We start from the raw sequence: 22034 nt of genomic DNA on the forward strand, positions 1-22034 counted from the left end.
ACGTGGGCAAAAAAGAAGAATATTTTATGTAAACTGCATAAATATTGACATCAGAAAGCATGTGTGACTAGAGACATCTGTCAAGAGGACATTATATAATGCCTCCAGTTAATTCTGACCATCTGACAGCCTCAGACCAGCTGTTCATTGGCACAGTTTTCTGTAACTACACTTTTAAGTTTACTGGAAATCGTGGTGAGCCCCAATTTGATGTAGCTTTGACCTTTATGATATCTGAATATAAGTTAAAACTCTACTAAATAGTCCCCTCTGCATTCATAGTCAGAAACATAACATTTATAACATAAGCAAAAGCTAACTGTAGGGCTAAATGGTACAGTATGCCGAGGTAATGTCATTCAACATTCTTCTTCCACTCTTGAAGTCAAACCAGAGATAAAGATTATTATTATAATTGTTATTAAGCAGCAGGGATCAATTTCCTTTTTTCAAGCTTAACACCAGCAGTTTTTCCAAAGATAAAGAAAATCAAAAGACTTACATTTATAAAGCGCCTTTCACAACCACTCAATGTCTCAACGCGCTCTACAGCTGATGAAACACCATGGCCGGAATTCGCCAGCCATTCACGCCAGCAGGGTTCTCTGGTCCCGCCCGCAGCGCACCCCCGCCCGCTTGGGATAACATCAATTCCCATTGACAGCAGTGTGACCAGAGAAATCCGCCGCTCGCAAACATCGCGCCATCTCCCACCGATGGGATGCATGCGGCTGGGAGGCCGGAGAATCTTACCCCATATATTTGTATAAAGGTCGGATTTTTGGTGCAAATCTTTTTAGGCCAAAAATTAAGAGGTCAACTTTTGCATAGGTGATGTTCTTGTGGTATTGACATGTGCTTGATCCGGGGGCACAGAAGACAGTTGACTTGGAGCACCTGGAGGGAAACCCACACAGACACGGGGAGAACGTACAAACTCCACACAGACAGCCACCCAAGGCCAGAATTGAACCCAGGTCCCTGGCACTGTGAAGCAGCAATGCTAACCACTGTGACACTATGCCACCCAATTGCGTCTGAACAATTGCCGTGCAAACCCTTACCTGTCAAGTTCTGAGAGGTACCCTCCCAATCCAGCGCTGCGGAGCTCAGAAGTTATGGCCCTATGACGGTAGGAAGCCTCCAAAGTTTGCAATTTAAATTGCATTTTCAGATGGTTCCCAGTGCAGAGAAATTTGAAATCCCGGGGCAATTGCCATGCAATCTTTCGTGGAAATCATAGAAACCCTACAGTACAGAAAGAGGCCATTCGGCCCATCGAGTCTGCACCGACCACAATCCCACCCAGGCCCTACCCCCATATCCCTACATATTTTGCCCACTAATCCCTCTAACCTACGCATCTCAGGACACTAAGGGGCAATTTTAGCATGGTCAATCAACCTAACCCGCACATCTTTGGACTGTGGGAGGAAACCAGAGCACCCAGAGTAAACCCACGCAGACACAAGGAGAATGTGCAAACTCCACACAGACAGTGACCCAAGCCGGGAATCGAACCGAGGTCCCTGGAGCTGTGAAGCAGCAGTGCTAACCACTGTGCTACCGTGCCGCCCTCCACTGTGCTACCGTACCGCCCTGGGAACTTTTCAGTGGGTGAGAAGGAAGTTCCCCAGGGGATCTTTGGGATATTGCCCCCCACATAGACTGTCCTGAATCTTGAGAGTTACAGACCTATATTTAACCACTGACAGTGTGAAGTGATCTTTGACTCTCCTGTTATTGTGAGTAAGCATCTATATTCCACTCAATACCTCCCTGTAATAGAATGGTTGAGACAAAAAACACATCATGCCACTAATGTATATGTTTCCGCTGTGCAGCTCATTGGCTCCTTATGCAATAGATTAGCTCTTAATTCATTTTTCTCCCCAAGAGCAAACACCAAAGCTGATTCACTCCAGCAGTACGTCAATGATGTCCTTTCGAAGATAAATACCGCAGTAAAAGTTTTTACAGTTATGGGAATAACAATAAAGTATTTTGTCTATTAAAAGATAACCATCTTTATGGTAATCTTTTTTGTTTTTCACACATGTACTTAAATCACTGAAGGTAGCAAAACAGATGGACGGAGCAGTTAATAAATCATATAGTATTAATAGCGGCATAGAATACAAGAACAAGGAACTTATACAAGACACCAGTTAGACCACAGCTGGAGTATTGTGTACAATTCTGGGGCCCACTCTATAGGAAGAATGTAAACACATTGGAGAGAGTGCAGAAGAGGTTTACAAGAATGAGGGATGAGAAACTTGAGTCTTGAGGATAGATTGGAGAGGTTAGAACTCTTCTCCTTGGAGAGAAGGAGGCTCAGAGGAAATATGATAGTGATATTCAAAATCATGAAGGGACTGGTCAGAGTAGATAGAAAGAAACTGTCCTCACTCTTAAAAGGATCAAGAACGAGAGGGCACAGATTTAAAGTAGTTTGCAAAGAAAGAAAATGTAATGTGAGAAAAAACTTGTTTCCACGAAGGGTGAGATTCTCTGGCCTCTCAGCTGCGTGTTTGGCTCAGCAGCTGTGATGCGCGATTAATTCACTCGAGAGGCTAGATCGTACTCGGGAAATAAAGGCTTTTATTCGCAACAAGAATGGAGCCCACTGCTTAACAATACTATCCCAGACTGAGGGTCACTAGGAAGTGCAGTGACCTTTATACTCCTATAAGAAGGCGGAGCCAAACGGAGTGTACCACAGAACAATGCTAACAGGTGGAACACCCCAACAGTAACAAGAGTAACATATGTACAAGTACCCATAGTGGTAACCGTGTATGGTTCACCACAAGCTGGCGGGAGGTGGCGCGTTGTTTGTTAGCAGGGGGATTCTCAGGTCCCGCCGGTGTCAATGGGAATTCCCATTAACATCATTCCATGCTGGCGGGAAACCCGCGGGCAGGAGTGCGCTGCCAGTGGGAACGAAGAATCTTGCCGGCGTGATTGGCCGGAGAATTCCAGCCCACGAGTGGTTCGAGTCTGGAATGCACTGCCTGGAAGTGCGGTGCAGGCACATTCAATCAAGGGCATTAAATGATTACTTCAATAGAAACAACATGCAGGGGTTACGGGGAAAAGGCAGAGGAAAGACACTTAAGTCATATTGCCCATTCGGAGAGCCAGTGCAGAAACACTGGGCCAAATGGCTTCCTTCTGCAGCGTCAATCAATCAGACAGCATTGTCCAAGTACTTGACCAAAAAGATGGTGCTTTTATCTCCTGGAGCAGTTCCATAGGCTGCAAGGGCAAATCTAAAGTACCCTTACTAGGTTTGGAATTAATTTCTGGCGCAGAGCTGACAGCGCCGGAAATACGGCAACCGGAGACTCACGGAGGCCATGGCGCCCAGTGGGGAGCCTGCTAAACTGCCTCCGCTTGAGTCTCCCGACCTGCATCACTGCCATAGCAGCGCAGCGGGCTTGGAGAATTGTCCCCATTATGTTTCGAGCTTTTCCCAGTTCTGACGAAAGACCACCGACACCGAATGTTGGTTGGAATTCAATGATCATGGTGGTAAGCACAGATACCAGCCAGAGCGCTGACGGCAATCCCGCTGTGGCCATTGCCGCGATGGAATTTAATCACAATAGCCCACTGGCTTCAATCAGGGAAGAGGGTGGCATAGTGGTATTGTCACTAGACTAGTAATCCAGAAACCCAGGGTAATGCCCTGGGGACCTGGGTTCGAATCCCACCACGGCAGATGGTGCAACTTGAATCAATAAAAATCTGGAATTAAAAGTTTAATGAAGACCATGAAACCATTGTCATAAAAACTCATCTGGTTCACTCATGTCCTTTCGGAAAGGAATCTGCTGTGCTTACCGGGTTTGTCCTACACGTGGCTCCAGATCCACAGCAATGTGGTTAACTCTTAAATGACCTTGGGGATAGACAACAAATGCTGACCCAGCCAGCCACACCCACATCCCGTGAACGAATTTAAAAAAATTAGGGCTCACAGTTCCACCAGGTGCAATTTACCATCACACTTCCTTTGTATGGGGCAGCACACCCACCTCCAAGAGCTTCCAGCCATCAGAGGCCAGCAACTCGGCGACACGGTAGCACAGTGGTTAGCACTGCTGCTTCACAGCTCCAGGGTCCCGGGTTCGATTCCCGGCTCGGGTCACTGTCTGTGTGGAGTTTGCACATTCTCCTCGTGTCTGCGTGGGTTTCCTCCGGGTGCTCCGGTTTCCTCCCACAGTCCAAAGATGTGCGGGTTAGGTTGATTGGCCAGGTTAAAAATTGCCCCTTAGAGTCCTGAGATGCGTAGGTTAGAGGGATTAGTGGGTAAATATGTGGGGGTAGGGTCTGGGTGGGATTGTGGTTGGTGCAGACTCGATGGGCCGAATGGCCTCCTTCTGCACTGTAGGGTTTCTATGAACTCTCCAGTACCAACAGTGCCACTGGGAGTGGTGGCCACTGCCAGTATTGCAGTGATGCCGAGTAAAAGATTCATCACTGGAGGCCCTGGGCAAAGTTGAGTGGATGGGGGTCACTGGGGCCAGCCAAGGTTGCATGGGTGGGGAGGGAGGGGAGGGTTGGAGGGTTATTGTGAAGGGTAAGGGAATGTTTCCCTTGGTCCCTCCCCTTTGGGCAAAGGATGACCAAGAAGGGCAGCACAGTGGTTAGCACTGCTGCCTCAGTGCCAGGGATTCCAACCTTGGGTGACTGCACAGAGTCTGCACTTTCTCCCCGTGTCTGTGTGAGTTTCCTCCTGGTGTTCCGGTTTCCTCCCACAGTCGAAAGGCATGCTGGTTAGGTGGATTGGCCGTGCTAAATTTTCCCTCAGTGTACCCGAACAGTCACCGGAGTGTGGCGACTAGGGGATTTTCACAGTAATTTCATTGCAGTGTTAATGTCAGCCTACTTGTGACAATAATAAATAAATAAAGGAGGGACTGCCCTAATCAGACCATAGGCATTCCTGCCAGAGTTTACCTGGCACTTTATCCACATGGTCACTTAAAAGGCCACTTAAGGGCTTCAATTGGTCTCCAGGTGGGGAAGACCATCCTCGACCCTTCCCACCCTCAACCTAATTGGAGCCAATCATGAAGGGCAACGGGATCTCCATCCTGCACCTTCCCCTCCCATTACATGGGGCAACCCTCCTGCCCCTCCTCCCTGGGTCCCATCTCCCCAGTAAGAAGTTTAACAACACCAGGTTAAAGTCCAACAGGTTTATTTGGTAGCAAATGCCACTAGCTTTCGGAGCGCTGCCCCTTCGTCAGGTGGAGTGGAGAAATGCTCACAAACAGGGCACAGAGACACAAACTCAATTTACAGAATAATGATTGGAATGCAGTCTTTACAGATAATCAACTCTTAAAAGTACAAACAATGTGAATGGAGGGAGCATTAAGCAGACAGGAATACACATCTCTTTAACCTGTGCTTAATGCTCCCTCCATTCACATTGTTTGCACCTTTAAGGCTTGATTATCTGTAAAGACTGCATTCCAATCATTATTCTGTAAATTGAGTTTGTGTCTCTGTATGCCCTGTTTGTGAGCATTTCTCCACTCCACCTGAAGAAGGGGCTTGGAGCTCCGAAAGCTTGCGTGGCATTCGCTACCAAATAAACCTGTTGGACTTTAACCTGGTGTTGTTAAACTTCTTACTGTGTTTACCCCAGTCCAACGCCGGCATCTTCACATTATGACTCCCATCTCCCCTCCAGTATTAAATCCACCCATTAACTGTTTCCCTTTCCACACATGCTGCCTGACCAGCTGAGTATTTCCAGCACTTTCTGTTCTGATTTCAGATTTCCAGCATCTGCAGTATTTTGTTTTCTTTGGGTATTCCATTCCAGTTTTTGAACGATTTTGAAATGAAATTACTTTGAGACACAACACAATCACCAAATGGACAGAAGCCAGAGAACAATTTACAAATCTTAATTTGGACATCTCATACTGATCTAACATAAGGACGATTAGTTTGGAAAATTAAAGTAATAAGTTAGTGCAGTCTTCTGAGATTGGGGTTAAGGGACATTGGCTGTAATATTCCCTTTGGCAGCTGGTAATGCAGTTCCTGCTGGGAACAGCACTGTAAAATGTATTGCTGCCAGGTTTCCCAGTGACGTCATGCCACATTAGTCTAAATACTGTCCTAAGATGTTTATCAAGAGATGTCAAGTTAATCCTCTTTGTTGACAACTAGTGTGAGGTAATCTGGTCATCTGAGAAGAAAGTTTCTTTGTTTTTTAAAGGATGCTAAATGAAAGCTTTTCACTTAAAGAAGAGTTTTTATATCGTCAAACTCAAGAATGTTGGAAAGGAATGATTAGGGAACCATACAAAACAGGAGCAGGTGTCGGCCATTTAGCCCCTTGATCCTGCTCTGCCATTCAACTAGATCATGGCTGATCTTTTACCTCAATGGTATTTTCCCGTACCATCTCCATATCCCCGATACCTTTAATAGCTAGAAAATTATCAATCTCTCTCTTGAATGTACTCAATGACTGAGCCTCCTCAGCCCACTAGGATCAAGAATTCCAAAGATTCACTGCCCTCTGAGTGAAGAAGTGTCTCCTCATCTCATTCATAAATGGCCTGCCCTCTATTCTGAGCCCGCATCCCATGGTCTAGACCCCACTAGCCGAGGGTGGCATCCTTCCATCATTTACCCTGTGAAGCCCTGTAAGAATTATGTCAGCTTCAATGAGATTATCTCTCATTCTTCTAAACTCTAGAGAAGTCTCCCCAATCTCTCCACATAGGACAATCCCGCCATCCCAGGGATCAGTCTGTTGACCCTTTCGTGCACTTCCTCTGTGGCATGGGTATCCTTCCTTAGATAAGGAGACCAAAGCTATACAGATGTAGTCTCACCAAGGGCTCAGTACAATTGCACCAAGTCACCTTTATTCCTGTACTCAAATCCTTTTGCAATAAAGGCCCGCATACCATTTGCCTTCCTAATTGGTTGCTGCACCCGTATGTTGGCTTTCTGTAATTTATGAACAAGAATGCCCAGATCATTTTGATCATCAACACTTCCCAGTCTCTCTCCATTCAAGAAATACTCTGCATTTTGACCAAAGTGAATAACTTCATATTTTTCTACTTTATATTCCATCTGCCATGTTCTTGCCCACCCCCTTAGCTTAAATCTCTTTGAAGAAGCTTGCACTTTTAACACGCAGAGGGTGCAGCTAGCCAGAAACACTTGGTTGATGAAGTAATTGGCCTGATGTAACTTAATGGCAGTATTAATCCATCCATGTGGACTATATCCTTACCACAGAGTATTCCATTTAGGACTAAACATAGGGTCACACGTTCTTTGATATTTATTCATTTTATCCATTTCTTACACATATGCTGCCCTCTCAAGTCTAAGCTTGTGTTTGGCAAACTTAAAATGAAATATTGGATCTGACCGTTGTTCCTGCTTAATGCCATAAAGGGTCCTGCATTAAACCTGAAGGTTGACCTCCCAATGTAACCTCTCTTTTTATCCAGTTTATGGCCTGTATCAAGCTAGCAGTGTACAGTGTGATGGAAAGATGTTAGTACTTGAATGAATCACATTGCTTTAGTCTCAAAAGTAGCCTTGTTGTAAAGTCAGCAATCTCATATTCATGAGACCTGCCAATCCTTCTTACAGTTGTCTCCAGACTTATTTCATTATTATGTCTCCTAAAATATTGAGACAGCATGCACGACTTTAGTGGTGGCTATTGTCAGTGTAGACTCGATGGGATGAAGGACCGTTTCTACGCTGTACAACTCGATGACTCTATGGGCGGGATTTTCCAGCCACGCTCGCCCCAAAACTGGAAAATCCTGCCCAAGGTCAATGGATCTTTGCATGGTCCACCCCTTACCTGCTCCAATTCCCATGGCGGGCGAGGCAGTAAAATTCTGGCGTATGACTCTCTGACTCTACACCTAACTTGATGAGCTCAAACGTGCCAATATCTCACTCTTTGGCTTCCTCTACAGCAAATTTTGCAAACTTTAACCTTGTTCCTTAGTAATGAAAATTCTCATCTCAGATTGAACTTTGAAAATTAAATCGAGTAACTGTGATCACTGTTGCAGGATGGAGTTTGTTAAGGGTCTGACTTGGTTCCTAATTAGATATGCCAGACATAGTTCAACAGAAGATGGTTCGTCACCGATACTCCCACTCACCCCTTTCCTGATCTGATCTTCAGAAATTCCACTCCGGTGAGGAAAACTAATGCTTTTTGTGATATGGTGACATGTACCTTTAAGGGAGCATATTTTAAACTACTATCAATTAGAATTGCTAACTTGACAAGATGTCATGTATTAGTTCCATAACTTGTAGTCAATCTGTAAGCTGCAGCATTCAAGGTCGAACATGTACATAGAGTCTCCCAGTTAAAATGCTGATATACAATGATAGATGAATAGATATTCACTACATCATCCTGATGCATGGAATGAGGAGACTAGGTTGGGGGAGAAAGTGAATAATATAATTTAAACAAGACAAAAGGAGGCCATTTGGTCCATTGTGATTGATTCACTGACAGTACGATTCACTTAGTTCCATTCCCATGCCTTTTCCCCTTTCAATTGCTTGTAAGTATCGATTCACTTCCCTTTCAAAAATATAATTATGGATTCTATTTCATTATTTCTGGTAGGACATGCTGTATCTTATCAAGACGTTGTGTTAAATATAGCCCAATACCTTTCCTTTCTTTTTCCAATCAAGGTCTTGAATTTATGTTCTCCACTTACTCATTGGCCAGTGGGAAGTTTCTCTCCTGATTTACATTATCAAAATCTGTACAAGTTTGAAACTTATTATAACGTCTTCTCTTTTTGTTCTTTATTCCAATGGGGAACGCGTTAGTCTATTCTCATGTCAAAAGCTATGGCCGCAATTTTCACAAAAATGACTGTCATAACAGTGAGAAAACCGGAGGAATCCACATTGGTCTGTCTGGCACAAAATGGACCACAATCGTCTCACACTTAAGTTATTTTTTGGGAGAGTGGTGAGTCGTACATTGGTTCTGGGAGGAGTGGGACATAAACACATCAGTGGTCGGGTGCCATTTTGAAAGTGGGCCCCGATATCACAATGCATTCATAGAAATCATAGAAACCCTACAGTACAGAAAGAGGCCATTCGGCCCATCGAGTCTGCACCGACCACAATCCCACCCAGGCCCTACTCCCATATCCCTACATATTTTACCTACTAATCCCTCTAACCTATGCATCTCAGGACACTAAGGGCAATTTTTAGCATGGCCAATCAACCTAACCCGCACATCTTTGGACTGTGGGAGGAAACCGGAGCACCCGGAGGAAACCCATGCAGACACGAGGAGAATGTGCAAACTCCACACAGACAGTGACCCAAGCCGGGAATCGAACCCAGGTCCCTGGAGCTGTGAAGCAGCAGTGCTAACCACTGTGCTACCATGCCGCCCGCATTGGGAAATCCCTAATTCCCGCCATGAACATCGGGACACCTCCCCCTCAACGACTACATGTTTCCCACTCCCTCCCCAATACAGATCGCTGTCATCAGGAAATTGGGACCCTCCCAATGGGTTCTCCTTCATGACCCCGACACGTCCCAATTCATGACACCCAACACAGCCCCCTTCATGCCTCACCCCTTCACGAACCTCCCACTTCATGACCCCCCCTTCATAGCCCCCCCATCACAGACCTCTCTCAGGCCTCACCCCCATCAAGGCCCCACCCAGGCCCCACTCCTATTCAGGCCCCACTACCTTGGCACAGCCCCAGCACATGGCAGTGCCCACCTGGCACTGCAATTGTGCCAGGTTGCCACTGGCAGGATGTCTGGGTGGCACTGCCAAATGGACATGGCAAGGTGGACATTGCCAGGTGGGCACTGCCAAATGGGGACTGCTCAGCCATGTCCCCGACCACCCGGGGTTTCAATGGCCTCTGAGCTCCCTGGCATGGTCATCACACCAGGTCTCCGCTAATGGCAACCAGTAGTGATTCTCGCCTTGCCTAAGCGTTGGAAGCTCCCGGGAACTGGGAGAATCCGGCGTTGAATGGGCTAAGCGTATTTAAATGCTACTTTAAATATGCTACTCAGCCCTGCACCTTTTCTGGGCATAATCTGTTTGTGCCACTAGAAAGGGACCGAGATGATTGCATACTATTTGGCACCAGATGCGATACCCATCTTTAGGGTTTCACAATTTTCCACGATCGGCCTGATCTGTTCCAGCTGCGGCGAGGCTGGAAAATCGCTCCCTATATTACAATTGACGTGAATTTCTCCTGCATTCTGTCCATGGTTTTGAGTTTTACCTTGATGTGAGTATGCCTACAGCTGCAAGCAATTGAGAATGACTTTGAACACACCACTGAACAATGAACATAAAACTCAGCTCCAACAACAACTTGCATTGATATAGAAACATGCATGAAGCGAAATGTCTCAAGGTGCTACATAGAAATGTTATGGCAAGATTGGACACTGATTGATGTGCAAAGGTATCAGGGCAATGTATTCAAAGAGGTTGGTTTTCAGGCACACCTTGAACGAGGGGAGAGAGATTTAGGGAAGGAATTTCCAAGCTTGGAACCGAGACAGCTGAAGGTGTGGAAATTCAGTTGTAATTCCAGCTATGGCCAAATATTTAATTCACTTTGTTCTGCAAGATTAAAGATGCTCACTTCAAACAAAGCGCCATGGGGTTGGTAGAACTTTTGAAACTATAGTTAAAAGCAGTTAAAAACTGCAGATATTGGTGTGGAAAATTAAGGTACAACAATTGTGGAAATTAAGTTATGACAAACGACTCTGTTAAGTAATGGAAAATGCTTATTAGCAAGCAAGGCCTTCAATGAGGCCAGTGCTTGTGTATTCAGAATAAATGACTAATCTAAACCTTGTGTTCGTTTCATAAACACTATGGGCGGAATTTTACCAGATCGTCCACCCGAGGTTTGTACGATCCCACCCGAGGCCAATGGAGAATGCTGCTCTCCGAGCCTCACCCGCCCCCGGAATCGAGGCGGGCATGCTGGTAAAATTCTGGCCTGTGTTCCCAGCCTTGGCCACAAGATGAAAATAAGACCCTTTCAATAACAAAATTCCAAAGAACAAGATACGGTGAACTGTAACTGCTACATTTTCTGTATGAATCGACAGAATGCGTTACAATGCTTTGCACTGTATTGTGCTCTCACTTGGAATCAAAGCTTGGAAGTCTGAGTACTCTTAGTGCCTAGTGTTGTTTGTACCCAAGTCGACTATAGTGCCTGGTGTTGTTTGTACCAGGTCGATGACAAAGGCATGGTCACCCGGTAGGGGGGACGATTAAAATCGGGGACATGCAGGAGATCAGAATTGGATGAATGGAAATGGAGATTACAGAAATAAAGAGGAAAGAGTTCATGGAAGAATTTGAAGACTAGGATGAGATTTTGAAAAACAAGGTTGGACTGGGATCCAATGTAGTCAGTAAGCAGAGGGATGATGGGTGAATGGGACTGGGTGTGAATTACAGTAGAGCTTTGGATGTACAGTTATAAAAACTTTGGTGGTTTCTCTAGTTGGCAGTAGCAGCAGTTTCATGCCCTGGTGACAAGTTAAAAATTTACCCTGACATCTTAACAATAACAGGTCTAGGGCGAGGTTCTCTGACTTCCCAGCCGTGTGTTCCCACTGGTGGGAGGTGGTGCATTGGTGCTAGCAGCGGGATTCTCTAGTCCCGCCGCTATCATTGGGAATTCCCAGTGACATCACCTCATGCCGGCGGGAAACCTGCGGACGGGGGTGTGCTGCAGGTGAGACCAGAGAATCCCACTGGCATGAACGGCCAGAGAATTCCAGGCCTAATGATTTGAAATAGTTTTAATTTGCAATTCTAGAATTCTAATTACAAAGCCTAGTGCCTTATTTTATTAACTTGTCCTCCCACTTATAAAGATTTGTCTATCTGCTTCTCATTTTAAACTGCTGTAACAAAACTTTCCTGATCTGGACTGTTGTGTACAATCTCAACTATTAGGACGTAATTAATTTTCCCTGATTTAATTATCATTGCTAAACTCACCCAGCAGACCAGAAGGATAGAAGCATTTCAAGTGGAAACTCATCTGGGCTTTGATTTTAATTGTTTTGATATGAAATGACTGCAAAACCAGAGAGGGAAGTCTTCGTTCTTTGTAAAAATGTAAGCATTGTCTGACTTAACAAACCCTTAATTGCTTCAAGAAGCAAACCGCATCAGATGAGATGATTTGAAGAGACTTGCATCTCTGGGGGTTACATCGATCCAAGAAGCAATACTGAAGCCACCTTCCCGGTACAATATAAAGCCATTAAACAATGCATGCGTGATCAGGAGATGCAGCAACAAGGAATGACAGTCAAGTTTGTTCCAACTGCCTGACCGATATTCCAAGTGCCATTGATTTATATCCTTTGACGGCTGTCTGACTATGGAATCTAAACCCATTTAGCTCAAGGCAGGTCCATGCCTACTTGATGCAATGTTTAATAATTTAGCAAGTCACTTGAAAGCCGTTAGGCTGGGACTGAATTTGGTCATGTTCCTGTCAGCCATGCTCAGTCAGTAGTGGTTTTGTCTCTGAGTCAGGAGGCTGTGGGTTCAAGGCTGAATCTGGGGTAGTACCGAGTGAGTGCTTAGCTGTCAGTGATGCTGTCTTTTAGGTGAAGCATGAAACCAAGACCCACTCAGGTGGACCATGGCATGTTTGGAAGAAGAGCAGGATTGTTAACCGCGGCATTATTTTGAACCTCTCAACTAACATCCCTGAAAACCAATCCATCAAGCAAACCAGCCTCCGATCCATTGACTCTGTCTACACTTCCCGCTGCCTCGGTAAAGCAGCCAGCATAATCAAGGACCCTACGCACCCTGGACATTCTTTCTTCCACCTCCTTCCGTCGGCAAAAAGATGCAAAGGTCTGAGGTCACGTACCAACCGACTCAAGAGCAGCTTCTTCCCTGCTGCCATCAGACTTTTGAATAGACCCACCTCGCATTAAGTTGATCTTTCTCTACACCCTAGCTATGACTGTAAAACTACATTCTGCACTCTCTTGTTTCCTTCTCGATGAATGGCGTGCTTTGTGCAGCACGCAAGAAACAATATTTTTCACTGTATACTAATACACGTGACAATAATAAATCAAATCAAATCAAAAAAACAGATGACATGGCCATTATTATATGATTGCTTGTGGGAGCTTGCTATGTGCAGATTGGCCGCTGCATTTCCTACATAACAACAGGGACAGTGATAAGTACCTAAATGGCTGGAAAGTGCTATGGGATGCCCCGAGGTTGCGAAAGGTGCTATATGAACACAACTCTTCCCTTTTTACTCCTGGCAGAAGTAACCACTGAATGGCCTATAGGCAGTAGAAATAACAATTGTGGAATGATCCACAACCCTTTCCTTACTATCCCAAAACATGGGCCAGAATTTTACCGTCCTGCCCGCCAAGGGAATCAGAGAGGGTGAGGGGCGGACAATGGGAAGGTCCGTTCACTTCAAGTAGGATTTTAATGGTGTCGGGATGAGCGAGGCCATACAATCCCGTCTATGGTGATTGGTTCTGAGGAAGGCCGAGGCAAATATTTGATGAATGGAATATAATTGGATGAATTTTTTTTTCACAGTTTTGTAGTCGAGAATGTAAGTATTTTGACAGGTACAAAAGGATTGACCATTCTAATCAAACTCACTGGCAATAATTTTGACTCTGTGAGCGAAATAACTCCTCAGAGGCCAATGTCCCTTCACCAGATTCCCTTTATGATAAACGCAAATCATAGAATCCTACAGTGCAGAAGGAGGCCATTCGGCCCATCGAGTCTGCACCGACCACAATCCCACCCAGGCCCTATCCCCATAACACCATGCATTTACCTTAGCTAGCCCCCCTGACACTAAGGGGCAATTTAGCATGGCCAATCCACCCAACCCGCACATCTTTGGACTGTGGGAGGAAACCGGAGCACCCGGAGGAAACCCATGTAGACACGGGGAGAACGTGCAAACTCCACACAGTGACCCAAAGCCAGAATCGAACTTGGGTCCCTGCGCTGTGTGGCAGCAGTGCTAACCACCGTGCTGCCCATTTCCAATCTTAAGAGTGCTTCAGGGACAGTGTCAGAATCCAGATGTCAGTAGCCCTGACACTCCTCAATATATATACAGTTGAGACTCCCAGATTGGACAGGCAATCATTACCTCAATCAGGGATCTCATACTCCAAGTGGGCAACCTCATGGGCCTCATTGAGGTCATTACAGTGTGATATTGTAAAAGTGGTGACAAGGACTCAACAGCTGGTTTAACATCCCCTCCAATTTCATTTCCACTGCAGAGAGAAAGGGAGATGTAAAAATGACCAGTCAATTCACTATCGCCCATCTTATGCTTACGGACAAGTCAGACTTATATCCACTGCCCCAAGACAATTCTCTCCTCAAAAAGTGTTCAATGCCAAATGAATTATAGTTATGCCCTTGCGAAAAGTACAACTTGCCTATGTTTATTTTATTGAAGGAGTACCAGGAAAGAGGAACGTGCTTCATTATGAGTGTTGTGAGGAGCCCTATCCAGATGTGACCTATACGGTGCTGATGCGTAGGCGCACACTATATTATGGACTGAACCTGCTGATTCCTTGTGTATTAATATCTGGACTGGCACTTCTGGTATTCCTCTTACCAGCTGATTCAGGAGAGAAAATTTCATTAGGTATGTCTTAATTAATAGATACACTTCTGGTTGGTGTTTGAGGCACTTGATTGATGAAATGTAGAACCTGTGTTGACGAAGAAGGTAATGCAATCCCTTCAGAACCTGCTAAATAGCAGCAGAATATTTCCATCATACTGTGCTGTACACTTTACAAAATGTATTTTTGCTTTTGAATATTGCTGTTATTGAAGTGATTGATTGTAGTCAGTGCTCTTATTGTAGTACACGTAAGTGCGAACAACACGGGTTGAACTAAGAAAGAGGTACTGCAAAGGGAATATGGTAAATAGGCAGCACAGTGGCACAGTGGTTAGTACTGCCTGGTCATGTCTCTCTCCCCTGGGGGCTACATTCACCTTTGTGTCCCTGGAGGGATCCCATCAATAGATTCATTTCTGGGTGAACATGTTATGAACCTCGTCGACAAATGGAAATTTAGTCAGACAGAGACAATTTGGCCAGGTGAGTGTATCATTATATTTATTGAAATCTATTAAAATTAGGTTCCCACTCATTGCTGGTGAGGGGCAAGGAAATTCAGGGATCGCAATCTCGCCAGCGAGATTGGCAATTTCCGGTTTTCGCCAGATTTTGAACCCCCTCCGGCGATCTCGTGTACGGAGAGTGCGGGCTCAAGATCCACCCCATATTAATGATTTCCGTGAAGGGAGTGAGTGAATTGTAGCCAAACTTGCTGACAATGCCAAGACAGGTAGTTAGGAAAACAAGTTCTGAGGAGGTCACAAAGAGTGCACAAAGGAAGCTAATGGGTTAAGTGAGTGGGCACAGATTGGGCAGATAATGTCGGAAAATATCCACTTTAGCAGAATGGAAGAGCCGAATATTATTTCAGTGGAGTGAGACCACAGAATTCTGTGGGTCAGAGGCACCTGTATGCCCTCACACATAAAACATCTGCATACAGGTACAGCAAGTAATTAGGAAGAACAATGGAATGTTGATCCCGATTGCAAGGGGGCTGGAGTCTTGTTACAACTATACAGGTGATGAAACCACCATATTTAAGCAGGGATGTGCCTGCATTGGAGCAGTTGAGAGAAGGTTCACTAAGTTGATTCCTAGGATAAAAGGGTTGTCTTATTTGAAATGTTGAGCAGAAACGGGCTACACTCATTGGAGTTTATAAGAATGAGAGACAACTTTATTGAAACAAATAAGTTGCTGGGATAGATTTGACTGTTTGGACATTGAGAGAATGGCTGAATCCCCTTGGTTTATATTAGCTGTTACTTCAAGGTAACATATTAATACTACTATCTGGATAACTTTCAAATGCTATGCTATTTCACCTTCACATCACTCCTTTTCTGTCCTCCAGGGATCACTGTGCTGTTATCCTTAACAGTATTTATGCTGCTTGTGGCTGAGATAATGCCAGCAACATCCGATTCCGTCCCATTGATTGGTAAGTGTCCAGTCTCTAGGCTATCTGTACTCCATTGGTAAGTGAAACAGATCTATAATTTGTCAGTTTAGGTGAATAGATTGCAAAGGCAAGAAGTTGTGAGTTCAACACTTCTACTGATTCAAAAAGGGGGGAAATTAATGATTTTTGAAATTGAACTTGTGTTTGAGTATCTTTACAAAATGAAAAAGAGACGCACATTGGCATATTTTGAGGAGATTGTTGCACATTTCACTCATTATCAACAGGAAATCTCAAGAATCTGTACGTCGCGACTTCAGAATGAAAATTTAATGTTAAAAATGTGTTTTTTGTGTGCAAGTTGAACCATTTCCTCTGGGTTATTCTGAATAGCTTTCACGTTGCTTTCTGAGGCTGGTATTGTTCCAGTACAATTTCCACCATTCAGAGTAGGAATCGCTCGCAAAGCAAATTACCTGAAGGCACATTGCAAGATTAAAACAATGGAAATTTGAGGATGAATCAGACACAAATTTGCAGTACTTCCAGGCAATGGTGTGTGATAGAAATGTGCTCTGGAGTGAACCAGCATTAATCATTTTCTACACAATCATCGCTGTGTTAAAATCGAGATGCAGGCCTTTAATGTTACAAGCTCCAGTAATTCATTTTTCATATGTTAAGTCTGTTCAGATTTCTTCATTCCGGAGCTGGTAATTCCTATTAGTCCGGGGATATCCAGCTCTGGTTGACAATTTGTGTTCTCCGCAAAAAAAAAGGGATAGGTTCAAACCTTGCTCCTTTGTTGCATTAACTGGAAGCACGGGGAGCCTACAGTTTCCCATTGTTTTCTCCACGAGATCACTCTGACCAATCAGAATTGACTTGCCAGCCAATCAATACACTTTCTTTTCCTGTAGAATAAATTGTTGAGATCATGTGAAATTTGCCATTCTTGCATTTGTCCTGATGAGTGCAAGACAAAAAACTTCGACCGCATGTGTCTCTCTTTTCAGCAATAGATAATTTCTGTTGTGAGTGGGCATGTGTGCATACACAATCGGGTGAAGGAGCACAGCGGGAGGGCATGGCGACAGACGCATCATGGGATATGTAGCTTTCATCCTGGTGAAGCTCAAAATACCCAGAGTGCACCTACTGAATAGGTAGATTAATCCATTCCATATCCACAGTGATTTAAATCCATTGTTTGGGATGACATTCCCATTGACATTGACATTCCCAATGACATTGGCGGCACAGCGGTTAGCACTGCTGCCTTACAGCGCCAGGAACCAGGGTTCAATTCAGGCCTCAGATTGTGTGGAGTTTGCACATTCTCCCTGTGTCTGCGTGGGTTTCCTCCAGGTGCCCAGGTTTCCTCCCACAGTCCAAAGATACGCAAGTTAGGTGAATTGCCCCTTAGAGTCCAAGATGTTCCGGTTAGCAGGGATTAGTAGGGTACATGTGGGGTTAGGGCCTGGGTAAGATGCTCTGTCCAAAAATCGATGCAGACTCGATGGGCCAAATGGCCTCCTTCTACACTGTAGAATAATTTATTTTGTATACCAAGGGTGACAAATGTCAGGATTGATAGGGAATGTTGATGTTTTGGAGTGGAATTCAGTCACTGGTCCCAGAGTCAATCAGGACAAACCAAATATTCACCTGTTCGGTATGCTGATCATTGGTGTTTTAGTGGTGAGAAAATTCACTGTGTTGCAACATCTATATTCTAGATAACATCAGAAAAAGCTGCAATTATGCTGCAATGGAGAAAAGTATTTAATATAATTATGCAAAAGATTGGAATTCCTTTGTTCCTCTCCACCAAATGTAAATGTCCTCTGTTGAGGAGTTTGCCTCCCTCTGTTAATTCAAATGATTATATGTTAAGGAAGAATGAGTCCAAGCTAGTCTATACCTTAACTAGATTTATTTCTAAGACAGCAAATCAAAGTCACAGGCTGGAATTTTACCGCCTCGCCCGCCCTGATTCCGGGGTGGGCAAGGTTCGCAGAACAGAATTCCCCGTTGGCCTCGGGTAGGATTTTACAAGCCTCACCCAAGCGAGGTCATGAAATCCTGGCCACAGATTCTCCCAGTTCCTCCTTTCCTTAGTGTTCCAACTGTCTCGATTTATAAACGGACTAATGCCCATCATTGGTTTAATAATGCAATTGCCTTGACAATGGAATAGCCATTAAACCTTTACAATGTATTTGCCATTTAACAAAGTGATGGCCACTGAACCTTAGTAATGTAATTATTAAGACGTTGACACCATCTTGGTGGAGGAGCAGGGACGGGGAAGAATCTCCCTGTGAAGCAGCGTCTGGGCTTGGTTAAGCTTGCCATCAACAGGCCCAGGCAGTGGGCGATCGAGGGGATCATCCAGCCCGACTGTCTGCCCCTCTTCCACAGCGGCATCCACGGCCAGTTGTCTTCAGCAAGAGAACACATGGTGTCTGCCGGTTCAATCAAAACCTTCCGTACTCAGTGGGCACCGCAGGGACAGGGTTCTGTATTGACCCTTTTAATCACCTTCTGTTTTCATGTTTTAAATTTCCTGTGGAATTTGTTTTAGTGTCCCCTTCTGGGGCTGCCATTTTGTTTTTATCCCTTAATTTGTTAATTTAGTTTTTACTGATTTGCCATAAGACAGGAGAACTGGCATTCATAACAGGCCAAAGGGCTTCCAATTAAAAATATATATATATCTTTGTGTCCATCCACTCTGCCCCAATGGAGGAGCATATGGCTGAGGAAGAGGCAGCTAGTACAGCTATTAGCATTGCTCCTGCTGCTACTTTAGCAGTTGTAACCTTGGCATGTGCAGTGGCCCCAAACTGTCAGCCTGTATTTGCTGGCCAGCTCAATCGCTCGCAGTGCTGCCCTTCTACACACCCCCAAGGCCCGATCGCAGCCCCAATGACCATTCCAGGGCCAGCCCCAACCCCCCCTCCTGCCCTGGAGTGCCCCGATCTCCAACCCCACCTCAGCAATGATGATCCCCCACCCCGGCAGATCCACCCTCAACGGGAGGCAGACCCCCTCCCCAGCAGACCATCCCATCCCAGCCCGACTCGATTCCTGGCCTCCCTCCTGCCCCGAATGATCCAAATGCAGTGTGGCAGCAGGATCCCCATCCACACCGATCGCCCCCTAGGCCCTGCCCCCAGATGGCCCCACCCACTAGGCCCCACTCACTTGGCACTGCTCAATGCCCAGTGGGAAGTGCGAAGGTGCCCCCTGGACACGGGCACTTTGCCCCTTGGGCAGTGCCGGGGCATAGGCTGGCACTGTCAGGGTGTCCATGCCCTGGGGGCACCTCCCCCATGGCCCCACCCCCTGGGGGGCCCCAATTGCCCCCCCCCTTCACTCCAGCGGGGCCTCCTGCCACTTCTTCGAAAGTGGGGAGCTGGTCTGAATCCTGCCGGAGTGGAATTGTACTGACAGGGTGGGAGATGTTAAATAACATTCAAATGATTTACCTGCTGTTCCTGCTGGTTTCCAGCATGGTCCCGACCACGCTGGATATCCGGCGCTCGGAGATGCGCGCGCGTCAGGAATGCATGCGTGAATCCTGCAAATCGGCCCACACGCAATTTTCCCGGCCCACCATGCTAAAAAATTAGCATGTTGGGATGGGCGAATCCCCCCCAGTATCTCTGTCAGAAGGACTGCTTTACACACCAGCCTATTACCTGGTCATTGCTGGAGATCTTCACCGTAACTGATCAAAACCTTCACATCTTGTCAGTTTCACTGAAGAAGTTGCTCCACTGTGCCTCCACCTTCTTCAACCTGCTGGGTTAGAGGCACGCAGTAGGACTGCTTTCTCACCACTCTCGCCCCCCCCATCCCCCCCACCCCGCACTCCCTGTCAGGAAAGAGGGGATCAATGCAAAAATAAATCCCTCTTAATTGCCTGCTTACTAATGCAGTTTCCCTTCCAGCCTCAGTTTCCCAACTTCATTTCCACCTCGCCCCAAGGGAGAGATGAAAGGAGGCAGGAGAAGGTCAGGATAACAGCCCCTATAGCACTTTTGTAATCTCCCCAGCTTGCCCCACCTCCAAACCCTGCCTCCTCTGGCCTGGGAAAATGTTCCCTTTTGAGTTCATCTGCAGACAGAACAGTTCCAGTGAATTTACCCTGTTACAGCAATAAAGAAACTGCTGGTGCATTTAGACTGCGGTAGGAAATGGTAGACATCAGAAATCACACTTCAGGCACTGAACCATTAATGGGCAATGTACTGGAAGATCAGCTACAATTCCGTGAGGAGAACCAAAGTGAAAAGCTGGCCTGGAGTAGAAAATGTGCATCATTACTTTAAAACCTCACACGCACTCTCAATCAAATCAAATTCCATCAAATGAGCTGTGAACTTATTGAGGGAAATTGGCAGAAACCAAAGATGGGGCGGCACAGTGGTACAGTGGTTAGTGCTGCTGTCTCACAGCACCAGGGGCCCGTGTTTGATTCCTAGCTTGGGTTACTGTCTGTGTGGAGTTTGCACATTCTCCCCATGTCTGCGTGGGTTTCCTCCGGGTGCTCTGGTTTCCTCCCACAATCCAAAGATGTGCAGATCAGGTGGATTGGCCATGCTAAATTGCCACTTAATGTTAGGGGGACGAGCTAGGGTAAATACATGGGGTTATGGGGATAGTGATTGGTACAGACTTGATGGGCCAAATGGCCTCCTTCTGCACTGTAGGATTCTATGAAAGTAGAAGAAAGCTTTAGAACAATGGACAATTTTAGGAAACTGAGTCGTAATTCAGGCTAAGAGGCCACATTCGCTATTGACAGATTGTGAGACTGTGATCAAATCCTTCTATGGTTACACTTTTCAAATTGGTCGAGCATTTAATTCAATTGAGTATGAACACAATTAGGATATCTAAGCAAAAAGGACAATGGCAACTTGCATCTATGTAACATCTTTATAGAATTATAAAACCCCTGCACTACAGAAGGAGGCCATTTGGCCCATCGAGTCTGTACCGACCACAATCCCACCCAGGCCCCATTCCCGTAACCCTGCACATTTACTCTCCTAATCCCCAAGACACTAGGGTCAATTTTTTTTAGCATGGCTAATCAACATAAACCGCACATCTTTGGACTGTGGGAGGAAACCGGAGCACCCGGAGGAAACCCACGCAGACATGGGTAAAAGTGCAAACTCCACATAGACACTAACCAAGGCCAGAATTGAACCTGGGTCCCTGGCACTGTGAGGCAGCAGTGCTAACCCACTGTGCCAACGTGCCAATAAAACATCCCCAAGCTCTTCTCACTACCAGGCAGGAACAATGCAGAATGCTTGAAATTCTATTAATCCAACCATTTGTTGGGCTTTCTAACCGCACTTGGAGTGTGAGATGATGACACATTCAGTTTTCATCTTCAGTCAGGCTCCCGCAGGATCATGCGTACATTTGGGAAGCACATTTTTGAAATTTCAACACATGCACCAATCCCACTGAACCCTCCCAACACAAAAGGTGATGAGGATGAATATTTACCATTGTACTTGAAGCAGATCGACCTAAAAGTTTATTTATTAGTCACAAATAATATCTTCCAACAAAGTTTGTCATCAGGCCACACAACGAGATATTAAGATGGTTGGAGATAAGCTTTAAGAAGGGTCTTTACGGAGAACGGAGAGGCAGAGAGAGTTAGGAAGAGAATCTCGATCTCTGGGCTTTGACAGCTGAGGGCACAGCCACCAATGGAGGAGCGATTAAAATCGGTGATAAGTAAAGGATAGCATTTGAAGAGGACTGGGTTGTCGTGTTAAGGAAGATTAGAAAGACAGAGATAGCAAAGTTCCGGTAGGATCTGTAAACAAGGGTGAGAATTTTGAAAT

At 45.5% G+C, this 22034-nt stretch overlaps 1 protein-coding gene across 1 annotated transcript in view; it reads left to right on the forward strand.

Annotated features, from left to right (window-relative positions):
- LOC144495264 (neuronal acetylcholine receptor subunit alpha-7-like) overlaps nt 1-22034 on the forward strand; it is a 95793-nt gene that overhangs the window by 20966 nt on the left and 52793 nt on the right. The window contains exons 2-3 of the mRNA XM_078215335.1: nt 14568-14762; nt 16105-16191. Coding sequence (XP_078071461.1) covers nt 14568-14762; nt 16105-16191 — 282 coding nt within the window. The remainder of the gene's footprint in view (nt 1-14567; nt 14763-16104; nt 16192-22034) is intronic.

This window comes from Mustelus asterias, chromosome 6, assembly GCF_964213995.1.
Source record: "Mustelus asterias chromosome 6, sMusAst1.hap1.1, whole genome shotgun sequence".
Taxonomy (NCBI): Eukaryota; Metazoa; Chordata; class Chondrichthyes; order Carcharhiniformes; family Triakidae; genus Mustelus; species Mustelus asterias.